This window comes from Leiobunum rupestre, chromosome 5 (genome assembly GCF_980474605.1).
Source record: "Leiobunum rupestre chromosome 5, qqLeiRupe1.1.hap1, whole genome shotgun sequence".
In the NCBI taxonomy this organism is placed as follows: Eukaryota; Metazoa; Arthropoda; class Arachnida; order Opiliones; family Sclerosomatidae; genus Leiobunum; species Leiobunum rupestre.
In genome coordinates, this window is record NC_143388.1 from 27,761,280 (window position 1) to 27,781,307 (window position 20,028).

At 36.0% G+C, this 20,028-nt stretch overlaps 2 protein-coding genes across 2 annotated transcripts; both read right to left on the reverse strand.

Moving 5' to 3' along the window:
• Window positions 1-13,145: 13,145 nt before the first annotated feature.
• On the reverse strand, window positions 13,146-13,778 carry LOC149944035 (uncharacterized). The gene has a single exon (XM_090176271.1). The coding sequence runs from the start codon at window positions 13,776-13,778 to the stop codon at window positions 13,146-13,148; it is 633 nt and encodes a 210-aa protein (XP_090032397.1).
• Window positions 13,779-18,118: 4,340 nt separating this feature from the next.
• Window positions 18,119-19,240, reverse strand: LOC149944036 (uncharacterized protein F54H12.2-like). The gene has a single exon (XM_090176272.1). The coding sequence runs from the start codon at window positions 19,238-19,240 to the stop codon at window positions 18,119-18,121; it is 1,122 nt and encodes a 373-aa protein (XP_090032398.1).
• Window positions 19,241-20,028: the final 788 nt, after the last annotated feature.

A 20,028-nucleotide genomic window follows, 5' to 3' on the forward strand; every position in this document is an offset into this window, starting at 1 on the left:
AATTTATAAATAACGCTTTAACCGGGCGATTTTTGGCAACTTTCGTACTCTGCGTAAATCAACGCTCAAAATCGGAAAAGGGGGGCTGTTGCGCCCCCTGTTTACCTGACAAAGCTGAAACGTGTACACAGTGCAGAGGTATAGCAGTATTATAGATTAAAAATGAAACGGAATTTACAAGTCAATCGGATCCAAAATGATAAGACTGCGTAAAAATGCTAAGCCTTCGTAAATTTAAAATTAAGTCTGGTAAAATATCCGCAATGCCCATCGTAATAAATACATCAAGTTTCAAAGTTATACCTTAAATCGCACGCGAATAGCGTTGGCCATACACGGCTCCGTTAAGTAAGTGTCACACTTATTTGTTACTTATGGCCATATACGGCTTCATTAGGTAAGTGTCACACTTATTTCTCTCTTCTGGCCATACGCGGCTTCGAGAGGTAAGTTACGCACTCTGCGTAAGGCAAAAACGAACGCCAGCGGGAAAGTGGTTTAAGTGGCGCCCAAGAGCCCCTAATTTTTCTAGGGCACCATAACCTAGCACACCACTAAAAGTAAGACAAATACAAAAAAGATATGGAAGGTGTTGCAAATGTGGACGACGACGACGACGACGCCAACACTTCACAACATTCTAACGAAAACAAACTCGATATATCTATATAATAAAAAGCTGTTGGTTGGGTGATAGGTAGGTAAGTAGGTAGGTAGGTAGGTAGGTTGGTAGGTTGATAGGTATTTTCGTCAACCGATTTTCGAGATTTATTTCTTGATTTTCTGACGCTTTTCGCGCGCGCGTTCCGGGCGCGAGCGTCGCGTGGCATTTTTTTTTACGATTTGCGTTATCGCATCGAGTCGGCTTCGATTTCCGAATTGGGTTTTTAGTTTTTTTATTACAAATTTTCTAAAGTGACGCAAATGTCAGTTTCTAAAAATGCTCAAAATCTGCCACCCCTGAGAGCTGGCCGTGTTTGTCCCAACACGCAATACACGCACCACCTTAGGCCTAAGCCATCGAGCGACTTTTAAGTCCCGTGGCTCTCTCGGCTTACGTTAGTCCCGTGGCCTTTATGCATCAGCCATTGGATACAGGGGGTTTAAAGGGGTACAGGGTTGAGTTATTTTTGCGGGGAAAAGGGTACCACGGTAATTATCACATGGGAAAAGCGGAGAGGGGGTACCACGGTAATTATCACATGGGAAAAAGGAGGAGGCGGGTACCACGGTAATTATAACAGGGGAAAAATGGGGAGTACCCCGGTAATTATCATATGGGGAAAAAGGGGAGGTAGGGCTCTACTGGGGTGGTTCTACTTTGGGGAAAAGGGTACCATGGAAATTATCGCATGGGAAAAGGGGGTTGGGTGTACGTACTGGGGTGGAGTGCCTTGTAACACACAACTAGCTGAGGGCCCGCCTGTATGGCGGGCTTCTCGGCTAGTTTGGGAGCTGATAACTCTAAAGATACTCGTGTTAGAGTACTGAAATTTGCTACACATCCTCATCAGGATTGAGGGTATTTAGTTTGAAAATTTCAATGACCTTGAACCATGTCTTCAAGGTCTCCAAAAAACAAACGCGAGAACCGTAAGTGTTAGAAAGTTGTGACGGTTACTCATCCCTGTTTAAATTGATTTTTTTCGGGAAAACAAATTTAAACAAAGAAATTTACAGGTTAATATTGCGGAAAATGATTAAAAAACATGTATTATTCGTAAAATTTTAGCTTTTTATCGAAAAAACGTCGTTTTTCCGATTAGTCTTACAAATTTATATAAAAATTAATCGGATAATACAGAAATATAAATTACTTGATCGAAACGTTTTAGAGCTTTATCTATTGAATAAAAGTTAACCATCCCCGACCTCTAGAAAGTTGGTTCCAATTAGAAAAGTGTTCCACGTCTTCAAGGTCATCCAATTTTACAAACTTGAAAAACTCCCACCATAATAAGTTTGTCTAGCAAATTTCGATGTAACACGAATTGGTTTCGAGTTATGTGCGTTTTCTTTCAATTTTCTTTTTAACGACCTTTGTGATTTTGAAAAACAGTTCCTCGATTTCCTATTGGTTAAATTCGATCGAATCAAAGCTAATTTGACCTACAATATGTGACGTGAAACACTTTTCTAATTGGAACCAATTTTCTAACACTTACGGTTCTCGCGTTAGTTTTTGGATGACCTTGAAGACATGGTTCAAGGTCATGGAAATTTCTAAAATAAAGACCCTCAGTCCTGATGATGATGTGTAGCAAATTTCAGTACTCTAACACGAGTATCTTTAGAGTTATCAGCTCCCGAACCTCGCTTTCGACACGTTATCAACTTAACGACCCTCTTGTTTTTCATCTAGCCACCTCGGCTTCCTATTGGTCAAATCCGATCAAGTCAAAGCTATTTGTACTTAAAAAGTCACGTGGAACACTTTTCTAATTGTAACTTTGTAACACTTACGGTTCTCGAGTTAGGTTTTGGATGACCTTGAAGACATGGTTCAAGGTCATCGACATTTACGGAGTAGGTTTCCCCCTACATCTTGTAAACGACTTGAAGATTTCAAAATCGTACCTCAAACAGATTTTGAGATATTCGCCCTGGTTCATTTTTTAGTGGACACCCTGTATATCATGTGGAACTAAAAACTTCCTAAAAGGGGCAATTACAAAAGTGGTCAGATTCCTTAAAGAGCAATACGCTAAAAAGGACATTTCCTTAAATTGGAAGTTTGTTAATAGTTCAGTTATTAGTTATTAACTGAAACTAACTGCACTGAACAAAAACAGCAAAGCAAAATAGTTAAATTATTATATAGAATTATAACAATTTACGTAATATTTTACTGTGACTCCACCCCTGCGAAATTTGGTACAAAGTCCATCCTACTTCAGTGCGTGAACCTTTGTTCCGGGACTCCAGGGACGCGCATTGGGCCATTGCCCCCGGGCGAAAACCAGCTTAATCTAGCCATATTAATGGTTAATATATCGAGTCTTGTTGAATAATTAGAAACAATTGAAATAAATAAGGGTATATAAAGGTCTGAAAATAAAATTTAGAAGGTCTAACTTCAACCTGATTATGAAGTAAAATGGGTTATTAAGTGTAAATTAAGTGCTTTAACACTCCACAAAAAGACTTGGAGAGCAGAAGCTTTAAGAATGTTCTGTGGCAATACCCTGAACGGTATGAAATATTGGGAAAAGTTGTAACCACTTTAGAGTTATAAAATTAAACCATAATGGGCTTGGTTCTAGAGCGGGGTAAGGGTCGGAAGGGGCTTCTCTTAGGGACGAGCTTTTGCTATTATTATAATTATATACGGTTTATTCTTAATCTCGACTTCTGCCTTCTACAAGCCCCCCCCCGCTTGACTGTTTATCCTGCACCATCTTGTGTAGCAATGGCCTATAATGGATTTTTAAGACCCGATTTGGTCTTCGAACCTGGGAAAAAAATCGCATTTCGACACTTTTTTTCTACAATTGGGTCTAAAGAACAAACTACTCATCGTAGGTGAAATCGGAAAACACCATTCGATTCCTAACATTACAATCCTCGGCCTTTTCTATAGTTCAAATCAATTCCAGTTAATTTTAATTAGTAAATCATCGATTACAAATTCAGTTAATATTTTTTCGTTTTAAAAACAACCGGCTGGATCGCATTTCGACACTTTTTTATACAATTGGGTCTAGAGTATTTAAGTGAAAATTTATTGATAAATAAATATTTCATATAAATACTGATAGAAAGAATTGAAAAAGTTGTAGTATATTAATATTCATATAATATAAATTGTAAATATTTGTCCCTTCTTAGCCGTTTAAAGAATAAACGCCGGTTTTTCAGTTTAAAGAACTGGTTTTTGTATAATATTTGGCCCTTTTTCATTTTTATATTTTTTAAATTAATGTCGAGTAAAGTCGACTATTTGTTTAAGTAATGAAATCATCATAATTCAACTTGGTTTTTATTAATCTCAAATTTGGAATCGGACCATCAGAAAGACGATAAAATAAGGCTACACAGTCCAAACTGACATTTTCTATTTATTTTATTCGGGACGCTCACCTGTGTTTAAGTTTCAAAGCTAATTTTAAACGTCTAGCACGTTTAATAACTAATTTAATTTTCGTGTCTGCCTCAAATCTTTTTATACCATGTATTTTAAATATACATGTTACAAATTAACTGGTCTTAATAAAGAATATTGTTTTTGTGTTTTACTAGCAATCTGTAGATTTGACTTATTATTTTAAACGCTTTCTGCTATTTAACGTGAAAGATTATGAGTGATCATCAATAAATTTTGCTTGATATTGCATAAAACTATTAAATTGGGAAACACTTAATTATTGTCTTCTTAAATGAATTTTACAATTTAAGTCTTATATACCAAAAATGTTGATTAGCAAAACTCATATTCTGAAGAAAATTATAAATTTTTAAATAGTTTAGATTATGGTATAAGCCACAACAAAATAACAGCCAACATGACGAAGTTAAATGCTGTTGTTTATCATATATTCCTTTACACTTTAATATTTTTTCGCGGTCTAAACGCACAAATTTAACAAAGCGTTTTAAAATATATACATTTCCATCTGATATGTTTATGAGTTAACCAAAGGTGACGAAAATTGGCTACAGTGATTTTATATTTATGAAATAAACTTAAAAAGACATTATTTTCTAAATTATTTCCAAAATATTTGGCCCTTTATAGATCCAAAATACACTCCCGCTTAAATCTGCCTTTAAACTTCTTTGGGAAAAGCAATTTTATTTTCATATCTGCCTCTTTTTCTGAATCCACAGGTTGAGGTGGTCAAGTTAGCCAGGTACAAGTACCAATAGATCAAACCATCATTAACGTGTAGAGAAATTGGGGAAAAACCAGGAATCTACTTCAAAGAATGAGGAAAGCAAAGAGGGTACTGATAAGAAACAAGATGATTCCTTACTTAAGGGCCAATCCTTATTTCGCTCTTGAGGTTAAGTTAAGCTTATGGACTGTCAGTAAATCATCGTTAAGTAACGTATTTCTGGCGCGATTTGACTTGGGGCTTACAGCCAGGACAAAGCTGAGTAGCTATCTCTCTACTGCCAATCAACAGTGTTAAATTAATGTGATGCTAGTACGGTTTACTAATATTGTTAGCAGCGATAATAAAATTTCAAATGGTGCCAGTTTTGGTAGACAGGTGCTTGAAAGTGAAAAATGAAATTTCTTAGCCGTCCCACTGGTTTTCTTCCTGCCTTGGGTTCACTAATTTCCCCCATAGATAGATTTAGAGCCTGGCGTTCGGATAAGAAATTTTCCCATCATTTCTTTTATATCCATATCCGAATAAAAACTTGTTTGTTGCATATTAAATCGTATAATAGTCGCGAATAATATTAATTATTAAACAGTTAATCGAATTTTTTATGATTAATTGAAATTTTGGTTTTTAATTTATCCGTTTCCCCGAGCTCTAGATAAATTCGCTGACGCCTTAAATAACTCTTCACTATCCGACAGAGTTCAATATAGTTACTGCGAACACGGCCTAAATATAATACCCACCCAAAACTATAACCCCTGTTTGAGCTGCGACGGGGTAGTCACTTAAGGGGCACAAATCGTACGTAACCACGATAAATCACTGAAATATTTTGAGAAATCAGTGAAAATCACTGAAATATTGTGAGAAATCATCGATAATCACTGAAATATTGTGAGAAATCACTGAAAATCACTGAAATATTGTGAGAAATCATCGATAATCACTGAAATATTGTGTGAAATCACTTAAATATTGTGTGAAATCACTGAAATATTTTGAGAAATCAGTGAAAATCACTGAAATATTGTGAGAAATCATCGATAATCACTGAAATATTGTGAGAAATCAGTGAAAATCACTGAAATATTGTGAGAAATCATCGATAATCACTGAAATATTGTGTGAAATCACTTAAATATTGTGAGAAATAACTGATAATCACTGAAATATTGTGTTAAATAATTGATAATCACTGAAATATTGTGTGAAATCACTGAAAATCACTGAAATATTATGTGAAATCACTGAAAATCACTGAAATATTGTGTGAAATCACTAAAAATCACTGAAATATTGTGAGATATCAGTAATCAGGTGTACAAACCTTCTACGAGTGACTAACCCCTCTATTCAAACAGTTAACCTATTGGAATATCCCAGAAATGTCAAAAGGGTTAGGGTGTCATCCGATTATCCAGGATATTGGTTCAACTAGGAGCTGTTCATGCACTAAAGAGGTATAGGCTTTGTACAACACGTAACAAATGTCACAGGAGTGGAGTCACTGAAAAATATTACGTAACTTGTTATAATTCCATTTAATTATTCAATTATTTTTCTGAGCTTTTTTTTGGTCAATACATTTAGTTTCGGTAAATAACTGAACTATTAACAAACTTCCAATTATAGCAACTGCCCTTTTTAGCGAATTGCTCTTTAAGGAAACTGACAAATTTTTGGAAGTGCCCATTTTAGGAAATTTTTACATTTCGGGTCGATGATTATAATTCATTTTGTTAACTTATTTTATACGACAGTTGCGAAAATCTGCTGCAAAAGGTCAACGTGCGCTCTCTTTCGTTGAATAGTCAATAAATAATTTATTTTTATTAGCCTGCCCGATTGTTAGTATGCGAATATCCAATATGAAAAATTGGGATGTTCTTACCAATTAAATACGATTCTATTATTCAGCTTAAAAGAATCAGCCATTTTTGAGAGACATAATTTAATGGAAACAATCGTACGCCATTTAATAAATTGAAACGTTAATCGTGATAAAGCTGTAAAAAAACCTTCAATTTTAACTTTATTTCCACGTAAAATTTAATTTATTTATTTATTTACACTTTGTTTGGCCCCAAATAGCCGCTTAAATCTGCCTTTAAACTTCTTTCGTAAAAGCAATTTTCTTTTAATATCTGCGTCTTTTTTCTCGACCCACAGGTGGAGGTGGTCAAATTAGACAGGTACAGGTCCCAATAGATCAAAGCTTCTCTAACGTGTAGAGAAATTGGGGAAAAACGATGAATCTACTTCAAAGAATGAGGGAAGCAAAGATGGTACACTTACTTAAGGGCAAATCCTTACTTCACTCTTGAGGTTAAGCTTAGGCACTTTGGTTTATGTGGACTGTCAGCAAACTATCGTTAAGTAACGCATTTCTGACGCGATTTGACTTGGGGCTTACAGCAGGGACGAAGCTGAGTAGCTATCTCTCTACCGTCAATCAACAGTGTTAAATTAATTTTATTCTAGTACGGTTTCTTAAGCAGTAAGAATAAACTTTCATATTGTGCCAGTTTTGGTAAACAGGTGAAAAATGAAATTTCTTAGCCGTCCTACTGGTTTTCTTCCTGCCTTGGGGTTCACTAATTTTCCCCAGAGAAAAATTCCTGAGGCCTTAACATCGTATAGCTTCGTTAAAATTCCACATTTGATTGGTTATTTCTGTTCCTATATGCGGCATGATATGGTTATCGAACGTGTTCATGATATTTCTGCTGCGATTCGGGAAGTTGTACGGATAATTCTTTCCATCCAAGAAAGGGTTTGCCATTGGTTACAATCTCACTAAGGTCCTATTGTCTACCTCAACGTAGCAAATATAGGGTGCATGTGGTTTCTAAGACAGTATTAATGTAACAATTGCGAGTTGGTATCCGTAAATGTTGTTACGGCATTGTACAGACCCAACACAACTGTTTAGAAGATTGCAATGAACTATGACATTGTGATAAAAAATTTCGACTACATTGAAATTTATAGAAAAAATTTACTTAAACACTTATTAAACGACAAATTTTGAAAATGCATGGTTGCCCGAATAAACGGTAACGCTAAACCCCTTTTGTGTATAGACAACTAGCTGATTTGATGAAAATGTGCTACTCTTTAAAAAATATTTCAGGTTGCAACATCTTTTTAACGATCTGATCGCCAGCGCGACTCATCATTAATTTAAGCCACTCAATGATACTATTTATGTATCTTCCCATCCTTCTCTATTGATCCAATCGATATAATTTTTTGTAGGAACACTCTAGTACAATGGGTATAAAGCTACGTTCGACTCGACAAATTTCTGAGCATTGGCCATAGAAAATACCATTTCGTAGAGATAGTAAAGGGAGTTGATTAATTCGACTGGGGATAGCATCTGCTTTGATACCTATACGTGGTGTGGCTCATGAATGAATAACGTCAGTGGCTGAAATTAAAAGCCGAACATTAATATTAATGGGGATAACTAGTCGGTTATCTACTTCGAGAAGCCGAAAGATATTTCTTGAAAGGTCATTTGTAATTTGTTTGAATTATATAGGAATCAAAAATAATATTCTGGCATGGGGAAAAGGGGCAGGGGAGCCTTACTGGGGCGGAGTGACTCGAAACATGGTTTGGGCTTAATTTCTTATTGTTTACAGTTCTAATGAACCGTGTGGGAGATTTGGGTATTTTATTGGGTATTTCTTTTCTTGTCTCTAGAGGCAGTTGAAATTTTATTTGGCTTTTTCCTAGAGATTTGGGTTGTAATTTAAGTGTTATTGGAGTTTTAATTGTTTTGGGTGCTATAACTAAGAGTGTCAGATGCCTTTTTCTTGTTGGTTACCAGCAGCTATAGCGCGCTCCTACCCCTGTCTCTGCTTTAGTGCATTCTTCTACTTTAGTAGCAGCAGGGGTATTTCTTTTAATTCGATCAGAAGGAATACTTTGTTTAGAACTAAAGGGATTTTTGATAGTAGTATCTTTAATAACTTTAATTTTGGGAGGTGTAGGTGCTTGTGTGGAAATAGATTTTAGGAAAGTAATTGCTTTGTCTACTTTGAGCCAGATAGGGTTGATGGTGTTTACTCTTTCTCTTGGTATTTGGGAAATAGCTTATTTTCATCTTTTAACTCATGCTATTTTTAAGGCATTATTATTTTTGTGTGCTGGTTTTGTAATTCATAGAATATTTGGTTATCAGGATATCCGAATATTAGGAGGGTTGATGCAGAGCTCTCCGCTTGTTGTTAGTATGTTTTTTAAGATGGTATCTCTTTTTCTTGTGGGTTTAACTCTATAGATTTAATTATTGAATTATACTTGAAAAGTTCAAATTGTTTTTTAAATGTTTTTGAATTTTTTTGTGCTTTTATAACTATAATCTATTATTTGTGTTTTAGAGCTTATCGGGGTGATTGTTTAGTAAGATATAAGGAAGATATTTTGATAAATTTTCCAATTGGGGCAATAAGATTATTAGGTCTGATTTTTGGGGGGATGATTCAATGGCTAATAATGGACTATACCTTTAGCATTTATTTATCTTTTGGGGTAAATTTTTTTTACTCTTACATGTATTTGTTTAGTTTTAGGCTTAGCGGTGTTAAATTTATTTTTTGAGAATTTTTTAAGAAAAACGGTTAGACTTTTACTAAATTTTGTTTTGGGGATATGGTTTTTAATTTGAGTAAGTTTTTATCGTGTCATACTATTAAAGGATAAAATTGGCCCAATTGATGGTTAGAGGGGATTGAGGTTAAAATGAATTATTAGGGGGTGTAGGTGTTTTAGGTGTGATAAGAATAAAATGGCAAAATTATCATTATAATTTTTTGGGGGTACAACTAGGTTTAATTTTATTAATTATAATTTATTGCCTTATTTGTTACTTGACCAGGAAGATTCAGAATACTTTCCGATATCTTCGGCGTCTCCAAGGCGTTTATCGTTATTGTCTCGGAATTATTGAAATTTCCCAGTTCGAACTGAACTCTTCGGCGTTCAACATTGCTGACATTAGCTCCGAATGTTTGTATGTTCAGCTTTTCTTTACCACACAAGGTAGTCTCAGCTTCTTAGATACGTCTTCCAAATGACAGGTTCGATTACTTCCAGAGTCTAATAGAACCCTTACAACGATTTCTTCACTCCTCTAGATTGCTCTTGCCCAAGCTGTCTTCAAATATATGACGTTGGTTCGACGATTTTGACACGCTGAGGACATCAAATTGATTGTCGTGTTGTTATTTGACTCTGAAGACTTTACGTTGTCAGTTTCAATGACGTCTGGATATAGCTTTTCACAAAGAACCTGATTGTGACGCTAGCCGCAATTCGTACAAGAAATTCCCTTCGTTTGACAGACCAGAGCTTTATGACCTCTTCGAAAACATTGGAAACAGTCCAAAGCGTTCTTCAATATCTCTTTTCTTTACGAGACGGTCAAGGCTTTGCACGATTCCAAATTATGAGAACCTTTGCAAAGCAAATATATCTTATCTTCTTGACCTTTTGCGGATTGCACCGTGTATTGAAACTCGATGTCGACGGTACCAATTTCTTCTTGAATTGACTGTAATCTCTCGATGAGGACGATGAATTTCCATGTCGTTGAGACCCATCTCTCTCTGATGTCTGATGGTAGTTTCTCAATTTCGTCATACGTTCTCGACTTTCCACTTCGTCTTGAAGGAACTCCATCAGGCCTCCAATCTTCAAGGTGTCTTCTTTTCTGCACTGAGAGAAAAATATTCGGTCGATTTTACAGGAAAATCAAGGACCCAAGAGTGTCCATGTCTTTACGTAGATTCTACCTGGCCTTTCGTGAAATCTATGTACGTCGAAAAATATGTAAATATTACAATAATAAGTTTACGGTAGATGATATTATTTTCACATTAAAATATAAAAAAATTACTGTACGTAACTCTGTACATTTTACATAAACTCTAGAAAAGTTTCGAGTTAAAAATGTGTAAACTACAGGTCAGCCCCCAGTATATTTGAGCGTAAGTTATGTTTATTGTACTGAAGAGTATGTGAAATATACAGTCTGCAGTATTGTGGATTTTACGGGTAGTTATATTTATTATATTGAAGAATATGTTAAATATACAGTTAAGAGTAGTGTTGATTGTACAGTAAGTTAGGTTTATTGTCGTGAAGAATATGTAAAATATACAGCTCAATTTACTGTATATTTTATAGTAAATTATGTGTATTATATTGAAGATTGTGTAATATATACAATTGGTAATATTGTAGATTGTACAGTAAGTTAAGTTTATTCTCATTAAGTATATATAAAATATACAGCTCAAATGACTGTAAATTTTACAGTAAGTTATGTTTATTGTATCGAAGAATGTGTACAATATACAGTTTGGAGAACTGTAGATTTTACGGGTAGTTTTGTTTATTTTATGAATGTAAAATATACATTGGGAGTACTGTACTGTAGTTGTGTTTATTATCGTAAATAATATGAAAATAAACAGCTCGAAGTACAGTACATTTTATAGTAAATAATGTTTATTGTATAGAAGAATAAGTAACATATACAGTTCGGAGTTTTATGTTTTACATGAACTTCACTAATTAAAAAATATAGATTTCCTTTCATTTATGGTAATGTTTTCATATTTTATTTCATAAACTACCGTTGCAATTACTTAACAACTTGAATGAAATTCACAAAAAATAAGTTTAATGCCAGTAATTTTAGGCTGGGTCCACTCAAATGCGGACACTTTATTAATCAATCCAATAACTTTGGTATTAACTAAATCCTTGGGGTTTTCCGGAGTCATAACGGCTACGAACCTTAAAAAAACAATATATTAAAAAAATCGATGTAAAAATTGTATGATATCCGTGGAATACTGTCATCCAATCAGCGACGAGGAAAGAAAGAGAGTTGCGGGCTCGGTTGCGGGCATATAGTTCCAAATTATCCAAATTTATCTACAACCCTAAAATCGACAAACACAATCAAGGTGATTTTATACAATTTTAAACAGAATGAAATACAACTTAAATCAAAATTATATTTCGCTTAAAAATCTAATTAAAATAAATTAAATTTTTCAAGGTAGTAAATAGCTTATGGTCATACAACTTACCCTAATTACTTTTTGACTTGGAACGTCCTTCAGTCCAGTTACAGATTATAGACGTTACAGAGACTCTAGTGGACTAGTAGCTATCCGCAAAATAAAGGTTTTTCATTTTAAATATTGAATTATCCTCTAAAATATACTAATACGGAAAAGTAAAATATTTACCTTTAAGTTATGTTCGCTCGACTCTGTAAAATGGAAAAAGGAGCTGTTCGGTTGTAAGTGTATATGCAAAGGGAAGCCTTATTTAGGGCAAGTGAACTTCCAGAATGCCCGCGATTGAAATTCAGAGGCGCTAATGATGTGAATTTAAAATGGCAATAATGTCATGTTTAGGATTGGCTTAGGAGTATCCCCTCACACCCTCCAATTTTTCCCCGAACATTAAAAACGCGAAAAGGTTAAAAAAATCAAAATAAAATGGATAAAAAAGCTAAAACCCTACAAAGGCCTACAAATGTCATACTAGTGTTATCAAAGTGTATGACGCAGATCGATTTCGGTTAATGATAGTCGGTCGTAAAAAGATTACTAAAGTGTAATTTTCAGAACATCAGGAAATCTCAGAAATCTGTTCCTTAATTCCTTCCCTTTTCGTTGACAAAATAAATTCCAGTCTATATATTTTGATGACGATAAGTAAGAGTGAAAACGCGTTTAGATCTCAAGTTAAAAAAATACAACCTTTAGTGATCGTTTATAATAATAAACGTTCCGCTCTGATTCAATTATTTATTATTATTTTGTAAGCGTTACGATCCCATGCAAAATCTTGTAAAAATTCGCGGAGACTTACGCAATGAATTATATTTTAATTCGAAAAACATACTGTCATAAAAAATAACGTTTGCGAAAATATAAATGATCATACAATGTATCCCTTCAAACACGAATATTTTACTCTTAGCATATATGTAAAACATACAGTTTTAAATAATGTAAAACCTTTTTACTGCATCGAACTGTACTTTTAACATAAGCTAACTTACTTAGCGAATGCACTATGTTTATGTAAATTTTCCATTGTGAACTGAAGAGTTTACAGACATTTTACCTGTAATATTTACAGATTGAAAGTATGATAATGGTTTTAAAAACCTCTCCGGTACTTGTTACGGTAAATACCTGTTTTTATTGAATAAACGTTATTCCTGTACATTTTCCCTTTGAAAACTACAAAAACGCGGTAATATTAACTGAACTATTCTGTAAACGTGTTGTGCTGTATCTCCATGCAAAAATGTCCTGCAGCAACTACAGTTTTTTCTCTCAGTGTGGCAGTTCGCGAATATCGGAAAACGATGTCTTCTGGTAGACGCTCTGTGATAACCGGTATAATGAAGCTTCCATATGCCTCAGTATTCATTTCCAGCGACTCCAGACTCTTAACACTGATGTTCAACGAATCGTAGAATCTTCTAAGCCCTTTTACGTCCGTTGATGTTCTTACTGGCTCTAGATCCTTGATGTTCTGTGAATGAATTTGGATCTGAGATGATCGGTTTCCGAATCTTTCTCGCAACAAGTCGAATGCCATCTGATAATTTTCGCTTGTAAACTGCAGCCTGGCGATGGTCATCAGAGCAGTTCCCATAAGGTAAATTTTCAAGTAGCTAAATTTGTCCCCATCAGTTATACTTTGATTGTCATGGATTGTCGTTTTGAACTGCATACTGAATTCTGGCCACTTAGATTCGTCGGCGCCAGTGAACTTCTCTTTATTGATATGTGGAAGCTTGACAGACGGAATCGATCTACCTTCTATGATACTTGTGAAAACCGGAAACGTGAATTCTCTGTCGTGTTGAGGAATTCTATCTTTACATACGGCCATAGGCGAGCGCAGGCTTTTTCGTCAGGTCGGGCCAGGGTTATTTTTGCGCCCCTTTGTATATACGCCCTGTGTCAAAATTCTGTATATACTATTAAGAATTCATAGATGTACTAAGAACTATGAATTCATAGAATGCCGGCGCAGGGGAAGATGCGATCGTTCATAGTTCTCTGTGCATGGTGCATCTATGCACAGAGGGCGTATTTAAAGGGGGGGGGGGTTTGTTGATGACCGGGGGGGGGTTAAAAATAAAATTCACCTAACCTCCATCAGCACCCCCCTCCTTACAATTTTGACCTCAAATTCCACCCCCCCCGAAATGAAATCCTGGATACGCCTTAGACCTATGCGTTCTTGATACTATATAAAAAAAGATTTTAAGACATATACCAAACACATTTTTTATTGTTAACTGAGATGCTACAGCTCTAATTGTGTTGCTATGCTCCCCTCGTGTGAAGTGGGGTGGAGGCTGTGTGGAGTGAGGTGCTCAGGTGGAGACTGTGTGGAGTATGATGAAACGGTTTAGGGTTACGCAACGGTTGCAAATAAGTGAAAGTACGGATAACCTGAAGATGGCTTATGAGTCTGATTGACACACCCCGTTTTCTCTACATGTGTGGAAAAGGGTTACAGATGATGAAATCTACCGTAACTAAAAGAGGTGTTATAAGTCTAATGGACACACCGCGTTTTCTCCACCTGCGTGGAAAGAGGGTGATCAAACGCGTCCGATTTTCAGATAATACAACCATACGATATATAACGTACGAAGATAGGGTTAATTATAATATACGAAATAAGCAATATTTTACTATGCGAATTAAATTTAAATTTGAACCACTACTTTCACCTATATTAACAAAATGGACAATTACTCAATTGGGTGGAGAAATGTCATCATTTTGTGGAGAGCCCCTTAATAAAGTATCAATAGTTGGATATCCAGAGTGAATATCCATTCGAACTTCAAAAATATTTACCTCTACAGATCACAATGGAACCAACAGGAGCTGTGGAAGTATCCCTTTAGTAATTTAAGGGTCGTAAGACTTGAAATTTACAGGTGTTTTCTATTAGGGAAAGAAAATCTATTGTTGTTGACTTCGAGTTTCTCGACGGTCAGATAACGGGAGAGACCTCCGCAAAAATAGTGAAGGAACTTGCAGCATGCACGTCCGAATCATCACCACGGGTGGCGTCTTGGTTGTTTCTACCGCCGTACCCTCGGTCCGAACTTCCATGGCGTATTCAACGTCAGAGCACCTGGGTGGAAAAGAATATCCACGGACTAGCTTGGGACTACGGTTTCACCCCTTACGAAAAACTAGAGGATTGTATAGCAATGACTGTTCAAGGTTACGACCGCGTCTTTTGTAAAGGGGAAGATAAGTGTTTATTTTTGTGTAGTATAATCCAACGCGAAGTTATAGACTTAAACGGGGTTAGATGTCCAAAAGTGACTGAGTTGGATGAAGACAGACCCATGTTTTCATGCCTAATTAAACACAATACTAATTTTTTAAGTAAGAAATACTCCTGCGCTTTGGAAAAAAGGCAATTTGTTTGCAGAGTGGATATATAAAAATAAGAATTATGTAAAAAGCTAGAGCAAAAACACGAGAACCACCAATGGTCTAGAGAGTGAAGCGGAATACAGTCATGCTCAAAACGTATGGAACACTTTCAACGTGGATAATTTGGGTATATTCATATATATATATTTACTTATATACCATTAACAAGCCCTAACTGTTATAATTTTTTTCTTAAAGGGCAATATCATGACATTTACGTTTTATCTGATACTCTCCTACTTACCGACGTTTTCCAGAATTTCCGACAGATGTGTATGACTTATTATCGTCTAGATCCTGCCCACGCCTACACTGGTCCTGGTTTTGCATGGCAAGCGGCCCTTTTTATGTCCAAAGTTCACTTAGACCTTTTTCTGGATGAGCACATGCACCTTTTCATAGAAAAGGGAATACGAGGTGGAGTTTCTATGATAATACATCGCTTTGCACACGCTAACAACAAATACATCGAAACATACCTGATAGTTATATTTTTTATCTTGATAATTTGTTTTTAATGTTTAATGTGAATGATAATTTTAACGATAATTTTAATTAAAGACATGGGCAACTTATATGGAACAGTCATGTGTGACCCTCTACCCATGAAAGACTTCAAATGGGTTGAACCTACCCCTAATAGTGAACGGGAAATTTTAAGTTGTCCAAATGATTCGTCAGAGGGTTTTATCGTTGAAGTTGATCTTGAGTACCCGATGACCACAACTGTTATCCATTAGCTCCGGAAACTATGAAGAATAAACAAGAAGCACTCTCAACCTTTTCCAAGGGTCAAATGTCATCTCTGCAAATCCCTATCAAAGAAAGCCTCCCGAAACTTGTTCCTAACCTTCTCAATTTTTCAAAATGATCTGGAAAAAGTTTTACGCAAATATATTTCTGTCGGATTTTCCAAGGCTTTTCCGCAACTGGTTTTCAATGGTGATTTTTTCAAGCGGTTTTAATTTCGCGGTTTCGATAGCGCATGCGCTGAAGATTGTATCTTTACTGACTCACAGAATTAAAATGGACGCCATAAATAGATCCAATAGCAGTCCACCGATTTGTTTTCATTTCATTGTTTTTAAAACATCTATTTGCTTTGTCATATAAAAAAGGGTAAGCGCGAACCTCTTCTATGAATAACTCCTCTTGACTACCATTCATTCTTTTTTGTTTAGAAGTCAACGTGACAAACTGACTAAATTACAATAACAATGTTTATAAACTAAACGCGTCGCTTTTTAGGCCTAACAAATTGAATCAAACCGAGAGTAGTGAGCTAGTGACGTCAACGCACGATCTTCACTGATTGGTTAGCACATTGCGTTGCGTTTTATAAACTCGGAAAAATAGAACTTCGATTCCACGCTTGTTCGCGGAATATCGCAAGCTTTCCGTAAAATTTTGCGGAAAATACTTTTCACTAGCCCAGTGAAAACTAGGCTTAAACCGCCCAATTTATACGGGATTCGCCATTTTGGATCTATCAAAACTCTTAATGTATAAATTCCATTACGACATTATCAAACTGCAGTACGCTGACAAAGCAAAACTCCTTTTTACCGATACTGGTAAGTTCTTAAATCAACTATGATAAGTCCTTAACCTAATCTTATACTATTGTCTCTATTTACAGACAGTCTCACGCATGTAATCGAAACACCGGATTTGTACGAGGATTTTGCTCAACAGAAGGAAATGTACGATTTTTCTGGGTATCCCAAAGATCCTCCTCTGTTTGACGAAACTAATAAAAAAAGACTCGGTAAATTTAAAGATGAGATGGATGGTGTACCAATCGAAGAATTTTGTGGACTTCGTCCCAAAATGTATTCATTTATATCAGCAAAAGGAGATAAAAAAACGTGCAAAGGCGTCTGCAAGCGTGTTGTGTAAAAACGAGTCCGACACGCGGAGTACCGTGACTGTTTACTAAACACTAAATTAACGGTTGCCGAAATGAAAAGAATGTCAGTAAAAAACATATTGTATCAACTATTCGTCAGAACAAATTGTGTCTTAATCCGTGCGACGACAAGCGCTATATTTTGAACGACGGTGTTACAACGTTAGCCCATGGTCATAATAAGGCGAAACAATAAAAATATATATATTTACAATAAATTTATTGAGTATTTCGTATACATAAATTTAACAATCATATTGTCGTTAACATTTTTGTTTTTAGAAAATCTTTGTAATATATCAAAAAGTTTAATTCCTTTACACAAATTAATAGCGAAATATATACAGTCGCCACCACAAGTCTTACTAGAATTTCCTTGCAATTTATAAGAATTATACGTCACAGTTAGACTGTTTCGCTCAACAAAATAGTTAAATTTAAACAAGTCTGGAGGATTTCCATACGAGGTTATGAAAAAAGTGTTTTTTGGTGATGATAAGTATATAACGCACCAATGAATTCCTCCCCCTTTCGATGTGTCTGTGTTGACAATGGATAGTGAAGGATAAGTTTTCACATTTTTGGGTAATTTATCAGCAGGAAAGACACCCATGAACAAGTTCTTGGCGTACAAGTCCCGCTTCAGGATTCTTTCGATTTGTCGAGAGTTCATTACGGGTTCTGATCGAACAATACAGCTCTGTTCTTGTCGATTTCGATCAACGACTGATACTCGGAATAGTAAATAACACTAACTGTCGACGGAAGCGATTCCCCGAAAATTAATTCGAGACGAACACTACCATTCTTTATAAGGTTAAAACTTTCAGCTGAACTTCCGTTTAGATCGGGTGTCAGGTTAATTCGTCTCTTCCCATGAAATTTCCTTCGTCTATATTCCATTGCCCAGTTTGTAGAAAGAGGTTGGCATAAGATCGTATATACAAATTATCCTTGAAATTTGGGTTTAGCGGTTTATGGGGTATACTTGATCCATCAACGTATAAAGCGATTTGACTTAACGATAAATTTTTAAAGTTGAAAGGAGACATTTGGTAATCTCCCAAAAACGCATTCTGGTCTACGAATCCAATAACCACTTTATTCGGTAATTGTCCGCTAAATAAGTTGTCCTTTACACATATTTTGTTACCAGCCGATATAGAAAAAGAATTGCACTCGGTTCTTGTAATGGGAAATTTCATAGTGGCCATTTCCAAAGTTTTGGCGTGAGATATTATAATTTCTGGGGTTAACCTGACTTTCCTGACGAATAACGAGGCGTGGTTTAAAACCACTTTGCATTTAGTACCATCAGAATGAATACAAAATTCGTTGGGACTTTTGATAAATTTGAAGTTAACGTCCATCAAGTTAGGAATAAAACGATTTTGTGGACAAATGTCCGCGTGAACAACCCCAATCGTGTCCATAACGCCTTCTTGCGCAAATTTAGCTCGTTTCTTGAATCCATCGTTATCAAAATACTCGTCAAATTTACCAGCTTGATCCTTGTAGAATAGCGAAGCCGTTAAGAAACTTTCTTTTGCAGGTCCTCCGAATGTCAAAAGTGTCTGGATCATACTCTTGTAAGGATACTGTTGAGCGCATGAGGTAACTGATCTGTCACCTAATGATACGTGAACTTCTCCAACGAGACTGTGTAAAAACAAATTTTCGGGTGCGATTTTATCCGCGGGTGTTTTTGTTGTTCCGCTAGTGGTTTCGGGATTAGGAGAAGTTCCGTCATGTTTCACAATCTTCACTTGAACTTGTAGGAGTGTGTTTTTCCAATCGATGTACGTCTCCAAGTTTCCGGTGATATTAAAGATAATTGTTTGATTTTCATTTACGTTCGATGTTGGGTTATATTCGACCCATTGACTTCCAATTATTCCAGTCTGAGTATAGGGCACGTTAAATAAATCGAGTTCCGAGCTAATACTATTTTGAGAGCTGGGATGTTGCAGAGCCATTATTACGAAAATATGTCGGAGTGAAGTAATGAGCGTCTTTTCTTCTTCTAGGATCGTACTGAACGGATAATTCTTGAAGCTTTACGTTTCCTTTTATCGTTCCCAGTAAGGCCAAGCGCTCACTGCTCTTCGTATCGTCTACGTACTACCTTCCACAAGCCTTTGCCTCGTAACGGAGACAATGCCCTGTGGAATGCAGGACGGATACGAAACGGAGAGCCAGTGGGCGCCTAGCATTAGTTTCGTCACTTCTTCGGCGGCTCTTTTCAAAGTTTCATTCCCTGCTTCTTTCCCCCTCGTTTTCAATGCTTCTTTCAGGGAAACCCCACTTGATGTGACGTTTGCTCCGGCATTTAAAAATTTCCGTCCGAAGCCAAAATACTTCCTAGTCCATACCCTCTTTGAACGGCTACTCCTCAATATACCGGAATTGATCCATGCCCAATTTGATTCAAATAATAGTTTTGATAATCGTTCACGGAAACTCGATCAATGTTATGTGGAGACATGTTGTTCCTTCTACTCACTTATCGTAAATGAAACGAAGGGTGATTTTCGGATCGCTTTTATAGTCCAAGTTCTTCGTGGTCTAAAATGAAGCGTCACCTGAACCTTTCCTCGTTCAAAATGTACTGGTTGACCCATTTCGCTCATTATATTAATTTCTATGGTTTGGAAGTTATTGTTCGCTATAGGCATATAATGTGGCCGTGAAAATTATTTTTCCACCGTATCACCGTCTTTTCCTTGAATGCTTATATTTCGTAACAGTGGTACGTCACAGTCAC

Excerpts from the sequence above, each read along its gene's own strand:
- LOC149944035 (XM_090176271.1), bottom strand. The coding sequence starts at position 13,778 with ATGGCCGTATGTAAAGATAGAATTCCTCAACACGACAGAGAATTCACG.
- LOC149944036 (XM_090176272.1), bottom strand. The coding sequence starts at position 19,240 with ATGGCTCTGCAACATCCCAGCTCTCAAAATAGTATTAGCTCGGAACTC.